Source organism: Vipera berus, assembly GCF_964194415.1.
Source record: "Vipera berus genome assembly, chromosome: 6".
In the NCBI taxonomy this organism is placed as follows: domain Eukaryota; kingdom Metazoa; phylum Chordata; class Lepidosauria; order Squamata; family Viperidae; genus Vipera; species Vipera berus.
The window spans coordinates 83,651,226-83,664,726 of NC_138208.1; the positions used below are offsets into that span (position 1 = coordinate 83,651,226).

At 36.1% G+C, this 13,501-nt stretch overlaps 1 protein-coding gene across 1 annotated transcript in view; it reads right to left on the bottom strand.

The window, feature by feature from the left end:
• The window catches only part of ETNK1 (ethanolamine kinase 1), a 32,826-nt gene that overhangs the window by 9,813 nt on the left and 9,512 nt on the right, over positions 1–13,501 (bottom strand). Inside the window, exons 2-6 of the mRNA XM_081330770.1 lie at positions 13,071–13,330; positions 11,655–11,795; positions 11,289–11,431; positions 5,100–5,183; positions 615–775 (exon numbers count right to left, since the gene is read on the bottom strand). Coding sequence (XP_081186896.1) covers positions 615–775; positions 5,100–5,183; positions 11,289–11,431; positions 11,655–11,795; positions 13,071–13,330 — 789 coding nt within the window. The remainder of the gene's footprint in view (positions 1–614; positions 776–5,099; positions 5,184–11,288; positions 11,432–11,654; positions 11,796–13,070; positions 13,331–13,501) is intronic.

The following is a 13,501-nucleotide window of genomic DNA, read 5'->3' on the forward strand; positions in this document are numbered from 1 at the left end:
AAGTAAAATAGCTGAAGGGCATCAGGCAAGATGGGCCTCCTCTACACACACACACACACACACACAAAATAAATCATAGTGTTCTTGCCAGGAATGCCATGATTTAAAACCATTTCTCTAGGACAAAATCCCCAACTGAAATTTTATTTTTGCTCCTAGTTAAGAATAAAAAAAAGACCAGCATTTTCATAGAAATAGCAAAGATGACAAAAGCATAGCACTTGTGAAATTGATATGGTCAAAAAAAAAAGAGAGAGAGAGAGAAATCACGAGAATCTTTTTTAGGCATATGTTCTGGAAAATTTGAGAATGTTTTATTTTGGCTTTGAACTGTCATTCTGGAAGTAATTGAGCAGTTTTTTGAAAATTATTTCCACAAAAACTCCACCAAAAGAACCCCTTGCACAATGAGTATGATCTGGAGGAAAAAAAACACCAAACATTCCACAATCCTACAGAACATTTTTTTTTTCCTCGTAGGTTTTGCATGTACCAACTCAAATCTAGGAGCACTGAATTTTCACTGCCACAAAAGATGAACAAGAGGATCTAAAACCTTGTCGAGATCACTTGCACCCCGGTCCTGGTGTTAGCAAAATAAAATCTAAACTTACCAGAGCAAACTGGTTCACTTGGACATAAAGCAGCTCAACTTCTTTTTCAGTGACATCTGTTCCAAATCCTTTACATTCCTTGTAAGCTTCCAAGTAAGATCTCAACCACTGTTCTTGCAGCTTTCTGCTTGGATAGAGGTTGTAGTCAACCTCACTCACTCCTACAAAACAGTAACTCGTTAAAAAGGAAAAAAAACTGAATTTCAAAATGTTTAAAACAAATTCTGCATTCCCGTGTTCTACTTTGCTCTTTTATCTACCTCGGAATCTGAAACAGAAATGATGCACTCGTTTGATCCATGTCTTGGCACCTAACATTCTTTAGTGTCCATCACACTTCCCAGCCTATTTTATTTAAGATTATTTGTATTTAAAAAGATAGGGGGGGAAAAGCAAAGGAGTAGCCTTAAGAGTACTCTTTTTTTTTAAAAAAAATAATTCCTTAGGCACCCATGAACATCCAAGAAACATTTTTATAAAATGAAAATGGGAGATGACTAGCCAAAGCTTTTTTTTTTGCCTCTTGGTGCATTGGGGGGGGGTTTTCTGACTGTGTGCAAAGAAGGTGGGGGGGACAGAAGAGCAGTTGGGAGGCAAGTGCTAGACACAAGAAATGAATAGAAAGGTAAGTATATCCACAGCTACTCTTTAAAGCAGGGGTCTTCAAACTTGGCCCTTTTATGACTTGTGGACTTCAACTCCCAGAATTCCTCAGCAAGCTGGCTGAGGAATTCTGGGAGTTGAAGTCCACAAGTCATAAAAGGGCCAAGTTTGAAGACCCCTGCTTTAAAGATTCCACAGGCAGGGCTTAAATCCAAGCGCAATCTCATTTCCCGTTTCACTCTACAGTTTTTAAATATTAAATTATAATGTCCCACAAAAGACATTTAAGTCATTTTAGTATGGCCTTCTCCAATAAACTAGTCTGGAATGACAAAGTCTTAACTGAGGAAATTTCTTTTCTTTTACAAGAACTGCCCCCTTTATTTCTCACCCAACATTCTTATTTGGAGGTCAGAGGGGGATAGCAAACTTCAGGGCCTTTCTGAACGGTTCACGGGTTCATAGGGAATAGAGAAGTCCGCCAGCTTTTTATTTTACCTTTCATTTTCTCCCTGCCTTCAACTTGTGCTCTTGATACTGCTGCTCCTAAGCCCCAGCCATCTTTTCAAAGTCTCTATGGTCATCAGGCTCAGAGGCTCAAAATATTCACCCCCTAAAGATGAGGTTTCCACAAAAGGAGCTAGTGACTTCTCTTCAACACACGGCCATAATTATCACAGCAGCCGTTTTATAGGAGCAATAGTACATCGCATGTTCTTTACATAATGTTTTCTTAGTTAAGAGATGGAAACTAGGTTAGCAGCCTTAGTGGAGCCTGCTGTCATATGCATCATTCCCTACTACACGCTATCAGTTAAGTTTTGACACAAATTGGCCAGTATAGCACTACCAAAATTAAGCTTTACTCCAGGACTGCTTGCATATCCTTTGTAAGCTCTGTACTCTAAACTAGTGGGTACTTTAGCGGGGAAAAAATAAAAAGGAAGCAGGATATGGATTTAGTGCCAGGATGGCTCTTAAAAAACATAATGTAGTGAATAGTATGGATATAACTAGGGACGCGGTGGCTCAGTGGGTTAGGACGCTGAGCTTGTCGATCAGAAGGTCGGTAGTTTGGCGGGTCAAATCTCGAGTGCCGTGGAACAGAGTGAGTGCCTGTTACTCGTCCCAGCTTCTGCCAACTTAGCAGTTCGAAAGCACGAAAAAATGCAAGTAGAAAAATAGGGACCACTACGGTGGGAAGGTAACAGCGTTCCGTGCGCCTTTGGCGTCTAGTCATGCCGGCCACATGACCACGGAGACGTCCTCGGACAAGCGCTGGCTCTTCGGCTTTGAAACGGAGATGAGCACCGGCCCCTAGAGTCGGAAACGACTAGCACACATGTGCGGGGGAACCTTTACCTTTACCTTTAGTATGGATATAAACTTGATTTAGGCACATTTTTCACACCTCATTCATTTTATTAGTTTCTCCAATTTGTGTAATACTGCATGGCAGGTAAATATACAGTACATATGCCGACAGCATACTGTCAGAATTCAAAATTGCCCAACAATACACAAGTTACATAGCAACAGGTGTATTAGTAATTAGTTAAAAAAGGCTGACCAAGTAACTTTAATAGCAATCCTTGTCCTACTGTACTGCATTTGTCATAACAATGTAATCCTTATCGCTCTTTACTTAGCAAAATACTCAAAGCAATTCTGATTTTATATTCAGCTTTTATTATCGAGCCAGTATGATTCAGCTTCAATGAGCATAGTCCAATTTTGCTACGCTGTTGGTAAAACCAGACAGACTTTGATTAAATCATGATCTAGCTACTGTTTTATTCTGTTTAAATTACTGGAAAATACTTGAATTTTGCTCAATGACCATAATAAAGAATTAAAATGCAGTTCTCTCAAGACTTTTTAAAAAAGGAATTATTAAGGTCAATTCAAGGTGCCAATGCAAAATTATCTAAAAACACAAGGAGATTCCCCAGATACAGAAAACATTTTGGGATACATTGTACATTGGTACAAAAAGTAACCTAAAATATCCTTGTGACATTTTTAAAGAAAACACCAAGAGATGACATTTTACAAAAGCCGATTGGGACACTCTTTAACTATAGATGGGAACCAAACCCAAATATTTCAAGATGTCTCTCCAGCAATGCTAAGAAAAAGAATTTGCATTTCTCCCAGAAATACTAAGGAGCAAGCAAATCAGATATAAATGGAAAATTCCATTTGTTCTGTAAGTCATCTTGGAAATGGGAAAAAAGTATTAAAATGAATTTTTAAAACAGTTTTGCAACCCAGGTACTTCTTTTTTGCAGATTACATTCCTTCCTCTAAGTAAATGGAGCACAAAATGCAGATAACTTCCAATTTACATAATTTCATATGCATTATGGCACAATTTTCATACCTGAAATTGGGATATTAAACCCTGAAGAATACTTTGTTAGAATGTATTCATACAGACTTTCATATAATCATAATTATGTTTTAATGCTTCAGCAGGAATATCTGCTACATTATCTCCCTGTTGAGGAGCAAAAGGGGAAAGGTATTCCTCCTTCTCATTTTTCCCCACAATTCTATGGGAGAGGGCTTCTGCCACCAAGGATGGCCCACATCCTCTCTTTTCCCAGGAATTCAAAATCTATACTAAAATCTAAATGGAGAACCCCACACTGCCACTATAGGCACAATGACGAAAGGGAAATGATGATTAGAGGTCTGAAGGCTAAAACATATAAGGGACGGTTGCTGGAATTGGGTATGTGTAGTTTAACGAAGAGAAGGGTGAGGGGTGACATGATAGCAATGTTCCAGTATCTCAGGGGCTGCCACAAAGAAGAGGGAGTCAAGCTATTCTCCAAAGCACCTGAAACCAGGACAAGAAGCAACGGATGGAAACTAGTCAAGGAGAGAAGCAACCTAGAACTAAGGAGAAACTTCCTGACAGTTAGAACAATTAACCAGTGGAACAGCCTGTCTCCAGAAGCTGTGAATGCTCCCACACTAGAACCTTTTAAGAAGAGACTGGACAGCCATTTGTCTGTTTCCTACCCATGCAGGGGGTTGGACTAGATGACCTCCAAGGTCCCTTCCAGCTTTTTTATTATTATTATTATTATTATTATTATTATTATTATTATTATTATTATTATTATTATTATAAAACTTTTATTTATTAAACATGAAACTCAGTCAACTGAACACTCAAATTGACTGGCACTAATGGGTGACACGGGTTGCTGCCAGCATCCTAGGTATCAACCAGGTATCTCCTTAAAATGTAAGATGTTCCGAGTAGTGCAGTTTTTTGTAGCTTTGCTGGAGTTATTGCAGGAAGCTGCAATTTCTTGATGTATTTTTGCAAAGTTTTTGGACATAGTTCCCAGTGCCCCGATGACAATGGGTATCACTGTTACACGTTTTATCCATAATCGCGCAGTTTCAATGGCCAGGTCGCAGTATTTTGTAATTTTTTCCAGTTCTTTTTCTTCGACTCTGGCATCTCCTGCTACAGCGATATCAATCAACTGTACGCTTCCATTCTCTATATTATTATTATTATTATTATTATTATTATTATTATTATTATTATTATTATTATTATTATTATTACTACTACTACTACTACTATTATTATTATTATTAAATCCAGGGATATTTCAGGCTGACAAGAGAGAGGATTTATTTTAGGTCATTGAATCTTCTTCCCAGGAAAGTAGCTGTGTGTGCAAACACATAGAAGCTGTCGGAACATGTCTCAAAGCACCCGCGCAGGCCTTGCAAAAGATGCTTTAAGAAATCTGAGAAGTGGCTCTACTTGTACAGCCGCATATTATGAGGCACTCGTCCAATCCTGATGCAGCTCTAACGTCCAAGCCATTAGCAGCCAGGTTACGACCATACCTGCAAACTCATTGAAGTGGTTCCCAATATCATAAGCGAGGTAATTATATCCGGAGTACTCGTAGTCAATGAACTGAACGTCACCTACACGAGACACAAAAATAAAAATTTTTAAGAGTAAGAGCAGAACGTTGTGAATCTGCACTGTGCCACTTAATACCTGCCAGTGTGTTCCACTCTGCTGTGCTCTGTAGCATGCATTTTAGGAAATACCAAGATTGCTTTTTTTTGTTTTGTTTGTTTTAACAAACGTAATAAACTTCTTTACCAAAGATACCTGTTCTTAATTACTTAGGGAGAGAACCTCTGCTTTTGTACCACAGGGGGGCATCAGTTATCTTAAATTCCATTAGTTAGAGGGACCTGGTCTCCGAATATAACATTCAAATCATTTTTAAACTATTCCTCATCCAAAGTTAGCAGGGCTGAATACAAAATAAGTTAGTACAGTTACAAACAGGAGGTTCTTTAACAGAACACTTATCATTTTGCAAAAGGGGGTATACGTGCTGTTATTTTGCTTCCTTTATATAAAACATGTTCATTTTGCTTACATTTACAGCACATCTTCCCCAGGTGTTTACCTACTGTCAGAACAACTGCAAGAAACCATACAAGTTGTAATCAAATATGAATTCATATTGTCCTTAAGTCTATCCTCACATATATCTCAGATTAAAATGTATGAAAAGGAAGCAGGACTATATGTTTCCAAGCAATAGAGAACGGACGTTGAGCCCCTGAACAATTAAACTGCTTTTCTTCACCTTAAGTGTGTCTAATAAACATACGTGGCGATACAGTCATAGAGAGTAGTTTATATTATGCAGTGCAAGAAGAGGCATTAAATGTTCTCACTGCTAGAATATATTGCCAGCAATCCTCATCAGTCATTCCAAAGAAGCTCTGGGAAATAACTGTTCCATAAGGCGGCTGATATTTCTGTCTATATTCCAAATATTCTACCTACAGTTACTTATTTCAGGATTCTTTGTGAAATGCAGTTATAGTTCACTGAGAAAAATTCACATCAGATCCATAATAAATTTGTATCTTTAAGATGCCACAAGATGTTTTGGGGGCTTGGGTCATGGTGGAACAAATTAATATATAGTTAAAACATATACAGAGGCTTCTCGTAATAGTATCTTACAAGCCAGGGAGTAAATTTATACCATACAGGCAGTGGTGGGATTCAGCCGGTTCGCACCACTTCAGCAGAACTGGGAGCTAATTTTTTGTTGCCCAGGCCCAGAATGGACTTCCGGACATGGCATCCACACAGAGAACCAGTTGGTCACATATCTGAATCCCACCACTGCATACAGGCAGTTCAGAAAAAATATTTTAAGTGGCCTCTAAACGGATCCTGTTTCCCAAGTCACTCATCTTATAAAGATGATTCAGTAAAAAAACAAATGCACGCTCAGGTTTAAGTCTTCTTTTGCCATCCAAATACGGCTGACCTTTAACAGCACTCTACTTTTATCTGAATCTTTGCAATTAAAAAAAAAACACCAATAAAGATAGCAGGTGAAAGACCTGCCTGCACAATACTAAGCAAATCAAACATTATTTGTATTCAAGATATACGTTAATTATGTCTGCAATGCTGTTATCACCATACGTTAACCCCCTTTGCTAACTTTCCGGTTATAATTAACAATATTACAAAACGAAACGAAACGAAACGAAAAAAGACAGAAAGAAAGAAAATGAAGCTAAGATACAGATGTGGCTGTTACCAGGCTCCGTGCTCTCCTAGGGGGAGGCGCATGCGAACAAGTGATGCGATAATACCTCCAGTCAGTGCCTGTAAGTAGCACGGTGCACGCCGCCACTTGGCAGCAACAATGGCATACCTAATCTGTAGCAGATGAAGAAAATTTGGCAAACTCATATTTGACAAGACACAAAACTTTAGAGAGAAAAGTTCTGCATTTCACCGCTCTTTCTTTGACAGACCGACATGACAGTGGAACTCAGCCTTAAATTTAAGTATTTTGCAAGAAATTCAATCCCCGCCGTCAAGGTGCACGGCTCCGTTTCGTTTTGGAGTTCAAGGAAATAAGGGCTGATGCAAGCAAAGTGTTATCATTTGGATGCAATATTCCTCTTTTTTTTTATTCCTATAGTGAATCATCATTATGGGCAAAGGCGTTTCCCAAATATTCATGGGGATGGTATGTAGTACAGTCCCCCAAAATTCCTCCAAGAGTAATTAGAGCCCTACTCCAAATAGGTTTTTTAAAAAAAAATCCTGATTAAAATTCTATTTATGGTGTGTGAGACATTCAAAGCAATATGAGCATCCAGCATGTAGCAAAGGTTTATGCAAAAACAGTTCGGGCTAATTGCCTTTGTCAATTTCCTCTTAAAGAGTAGGGATGCAAACAACTATACAAATAACATGCATTTGTAGTCAATGCAAATAAAATTGACAGTATTTCTTCAGGAAAATTAAAAAATGAATGTCAACATTACTCTATTCCCACTTCTTCAAAATTTTGAGTACTTGTTACTAATTGCGAAGCACTAATGCAGCTTTGCCTGTTATTTTTTAGAGATAATTATAGATGTATTATGTAAGGTAACACTATTTAAAAAACAAGGTTGCTGCTAGCTTGAATTCGTAAAGTACCAACAACCAGATTTAAAAGATTATGCTTGGTTTACTACATCTTTAGAGATCATTTAAAAAGTTTTAATTTTCAACTGAGTAAGCTACAATAACTAAATTTAAGAGCTTCACTTATATAAGTTTTTATATAAAAATGTAATCAGGAAAGAGGAATTTAGACTGTTAACATCAGATGTACTAGAACTGGAATTTTATTTGAACACTTTGTTATTATTAACAAGATAATGCAGTATCTTTACCAATAGCACTTTTTCTGTTTTATATAATGAAAAACTACAGGAGAATTTTTTGACATTAAAATAATCTTCCAGTAAGAAGCTTCAGAAAAATTATAATACAACTCAAACATAAGACACTGATTGCATATTCCTCTTTAATTCTATAGTTAATTTTTTTCTTCACATCTGCCATCTACACCCTGTTTAACAGCCTATTAACTGGATTCAACTATAACATTTTGCAGGAATTATTTACTTATTTATCCAAAAGGAAGATTTACTTCCCCCTTGTTCCCCTAAAAAAATTAAACTTCCAAAAGGAAAAGTCATCTTCAAATTTGCTGAGATTATAATAGCAGCCAATTAATTCTTTCTTCTTAATAATTGGGGCAGGGATTTCATACATCTTATAATCACTTCAGAAGTTGTGCTATACTTTTAAAAGGGTTTAGAAATTTTTATGGACAAAGACTAGATGAACAGCTGATTACATTTTGAAATGATCTAGTCACATTTTAAGTTCAGGTCCTTTGAGTACTAAAAACGAATAACAAGACTAAATTAGAAATTAAATGTTTCCTACAGTTGCTCTAATAAATGAGTCACAACAAATGTGTTTTGATTCCTTTTTCCTTGTTGCTGCACTACAGGACAAAGGAACCAAATTAAGGTTTGTTTAGCATTATATCTGAACTGTTTGGTTCTGTCTCAATATGAGTTGGGACAACTAGTAATTAAGTTTAAAATGTGACTCGAGATCCAGACTTGTTTGCACAAAACTATAGATTAAACAAATCAGGGTTGTTGTTTTGTCAAATTCATACTCATCTGGAGACATTTCTTTAAAAAATTTCTAAACAATTTTCTCGGGAAAAGATTTGTTACTGACAAATTAAGTCAATAATAGTAATAAGGAGAGAGCAGTGCATCAAAACTTGATTTTTTTCAAGTCGCTTGCAAAACATTTCAGCACGAGTGATATATTAACAGCACTGTACAAAAATTTACCTTCTACTGCACAAAAAAACCCTTAAGTTTAAGTTAAAGTTAAAGCTGAGTTTCCACTGCAAAATTAAATGGTTCCTCTATAACACTGTTACGTACCAGTTTCATAAACACTGTTGCCAAGTACAAGACAATACACAGTTTTTGGTTGGGTTTTTTGGTCATTTTACTTATTCCACGGTTAAAGCAATACTCCATATTTCAAGCAATGCAGAAGTCTTAAGCACCATCAGGGGTTGCTCACAAGACCACTTAAAATCAGAACTAACAAATAATAAGTTATGCCTATTACTTGTTAGCTTCAACTGCCATCACATAATCAGCTTGTACTCTGCCCTAACTGTGTATGTGTTGTGCTGCAACATTTAAACACGTGGGTTTTAATGGTACACTCTACCTACTATATAACGCTTAGTACTTTTCCCCGCCCCCCCCTTTAAGAAGTTGCAAGCAATTTTACATATTGAGAATTCTCCCTCTCCCCCTCCCTGTTCCCAAATACTAAACACTCACACACGGGTTTTTGTAGAAATGCTCTTAAATGATGTACTGCTCTCACTGATTTATTCTCCATTCTGTTCACAAAACAAAATGACAGCAGATTTGTTTCAAAAGTAGGCATGCGACGCCTAGAAACTTTGATATCGTGTTCTGAACTATTTGTCAAGATGCTTGTTTCAAAAAAAGTTCCATCAGCTCCACAGAAGAGACACTTTCCTCAGATTTGATGAGATAACTCTGTTACGTGAATTAAGTTTACATGCATTAGGACTCAAAAAGTCAAATTTAAGGAGAGTAATCTAGACAGGTGGCCAATAAGTCACATTCACATATCAACAGGTAAGTGTCTTGGCTGCAAGAGAACAGCTATGAGGTACTTAAATTTCTGGCTGGGATTAAAATCTCACAGATGGGTCAAAAGAAAAAGCAATAATTTCACAGGTGTCTCTTTAGATTAAAGAGTTTGGATTGAACTGGGGAAAAATAAAATAAAATGAACATTACTGTCATTGTTATGGCTTGCTTTAAAAGTATAATTTCCAGATAGGAGAAAGTATAATTACTTGAATTATTTATAATTGCTGGAGAAAACTGAAGTCATATGATCGTCTAGGAATTTCATATACTACTTCAAGTTTTTAAGGAGCTGCTTGCTTCAATATCAGTAAGAAAGAGAAAATATTTTTTTAAAAGAAGTTCCATGCACTTTAGTTATATCAATTTAAGGGGGACATTCTGTTTATTTTTATCCCCTGAGAAAGCAAGCATCAGTTTTAAGGCACAATGATCTATGATTTGTGTCATCCCATCTATTTCCTACATTCTTGAATTTTGTTGATGTATTTAATTCAGAAAAGGTCTTGGTCCAAGTTAATGCTGGTTAAACAGAAGTTGTATTTTGAACTTGGAAGGGAAATCAAATTCCCTCCATAAGTAATTTCCTTCTCTATTCCAGTATGAACTACATTTGTATTGATTTTAATGCAAACAAAGATCTCTTAAATAGTCTTGAGAAGTCCAAACCATCCTTTCAGTCTTAGGTTTATATTAAGACCATAATCTGAACTGGTGTATATGTGATTCAAAAATACAATGAATATGAAGGGAGGGAAACAGGCATGCATTGCTAGCTTGTCCACATTATTATTAAATATTAAATATTATTAAATAACCAAGTTATGTCACTGAAAACAGTAAGCATTACAATGTTTTAACACCATTGGATCATGTTATAAATTATAGGCAATTCTGACAACATAATTCTTTTCAGAAGTTGAGTGCCTCTGAAATTGATGGCAAGTTAAGTCAAAAAGCCAATTTTCAAAACACTTCCAACAGAAAATATATTTACAAACAGATGCTCAACGTTAAAGATACCTATGTACCTCATCGGCAGGTATAAACAGAGACTTGGAAAGTATCTTTTCAGATACTTCACCATGCAGAATTCCTTCAGGGCATCAATATATCTGATAATTCAGAATACAAAGATAATACACAATAACCCAGAGACATTTGCTCCCAAAGCTATCAGAAATAATAAGTCTGGATCAAAGATAGCTAAGACAACAATTTAGTCTTAAACTGCTGCTGCATACACACTACTTAGAATAAAAATAGCTCCATGGAAAATAATATTCTTTACTATATTATACATCTTCGTATATTAAAATATCAGTTACGGCTACTAAAGCAATGTATAAGCAACATTTAGAAATACTCTAAAATAGATTTGGAACTATCCACCCCCACAACCTCTTGCTCTATATCAGGCAGTATAAAACAATTTTTAAAAAGTTACTTACAGCTGTGTTCCATACCTACCTTGTTTTCCATTGTAGATTATATTTTTACACAAGAGATCATTATGACAAAGTACCACTGGCGAACCCAGTTTAGACAGTCTGTCCTTCATCCATGCCATTTCATCCTGTAGAATTTGACGACTTGGCACGTCATGTAGAAACCTTTTAGAATTTGAGAAGAGTTAAGAAAAGTTTCAGTCATACTTCTCAGAACTTTACGAAGATTTCTCTTATTTCGGTGATACAAGTTGAAACTTTCTGAACTCCACTTAGTCTAAAACTATACTTTCACTTTACGTTTTTAAACTAGAGAGGAATGCTACTATATATATATTCATGTATGAGCTCAGAAATAATCGCCACAGCTATAGTTTAAAATACCTACCTCATGTGCAACTCCTCATCTGCAAATTCTGTAGGTGCAAGAGAGAAGTACTTTCCCATCTTTATCCATAAGTTCGACTTGGGTATCCATCCATTGTGAGCATGAATAGCATGTATTTTAGCAAGCTGTCTTGCTATCAGTCTGAAATAAAATGAAATTTACATTAAAAAAAAATCATTGTAATTACAAACACAGTGTCTTTTAGCGGTCTCAGAACAATGAGAAATCAGTTAGCTGTATATTATTAGGACAGCAGTGGCACAGAAGAAGGAAATCAGCAAATTATTTTGTTTTAAATGAGAAACTTCACAGTACCATGTTATTTATTTTTTTAAAAAAGAGTCTTGTACATATGACAGAAAGCGGTATGAAAGAGGATGTTGAACCAGAGAGGACTTTAGTTCAAAAGGATTAACTTCATAGCAGAAAGATATATTGATGGCTGGAACATCACCTGTTCCATTTTGTGAAAGTTTCCATAATGTTCCAAAGGGTTCAGGTTATGACTGGTACCGAAAATTATTCTTCTACTAACTGCATTGCTTCTACACCAAATAGATGATTCTGTATTCTCAGCACCTGGCAGCCACCTAATAAAACCTGAACTATAGGCCTGTAAGTTTTTTGCAGAATGCAGTTAGCTACAAAGGGGGACAAGAACACCATTTTTCTTCTTGTAAGAAACAGGAATATTAGCAAAAGAGCAAGGAGGATCCATTATATAATACCCCAACAGTTCTACAAGCCACAAAACCCAAACTGACTCTTTGCAGTAAAACCTATATGACATTTATTTTTCTAAAGTCAGCTCATTCAATCACCTTAGCTTAGAAGAAATTGTATACAGTTTACATCATGTTAACCAAGTATATTTTAAGAGAAGTACATCTTGATGTATGTTCCTAGGACAGGGGTCTTCAAACTTGGCCCTTTTATGACTTGTGGACTTCAACTCCCAGAATTCCTCAGCAATTCTGGGAGTTGAAGTCCACAAGCCATAAAAGGGCCAAGTTTGAAGACCCCTGTCCTAGGATAACTTAAAGCAAGCTGGAGCAAATGACTAAGGAAAAATATACTAAGAAGCCTTGAGTATTATAGAGAATTCAGACATGGTCTGAACAAAGAAAGCAAAAATATTTGACAATAAAATTATATAAAAGGAGATACACTATCACTCAATCACAAAATAGTACTGCAGAACAAAAGTGACACTGGAATAATTGTGTAAGATGTTTCATCTATTAAAATCTACATCATTAATTAAAATTTTAAGCTATTAACTAACTGGATTTTAGAACAATAATTTCTTTTCTCTGGAAATTGAGATTTATTTAATCAAAAAATACTGCAAACACAATGTTGTAGCTAACAACTTCTTTGAATAAATTGTGCATAAAAGAATTACAAAACGCTTACCGAAATATCTCTGGGTTGCAAACGTGTTCTGGGTCCAGAGCTTCTCCTTGCATGAACTCATAGCACAGGCCATTGCTGAAGGTGCAGTAAAGTTGGGGTGCACAACCATGGGCCTGCAGTACACGGAAGCTCTTCACTTCCTCTTCTCGATCAACTAAAAGTTCCGTCTTATTCCCGTAAATTCTAACAAGGACAACATCATCCATTTTTTCATCCACGTAACAGCCAATAAGTTTATTTGTGATTCCATCTGTAAATATCTGCAAAGAAAAAGCAATATGTTTGGTTTAGTGAAATAGCTGTTAATAATAATAATAATAATAATAATAATAATAATAATAATAATAATAATAACAACAACAACAACAACAACAACAACGATTAGGGGACTGGAGGCTAAAACATAAGGATCAGTTGCTGGAATTGGGGAT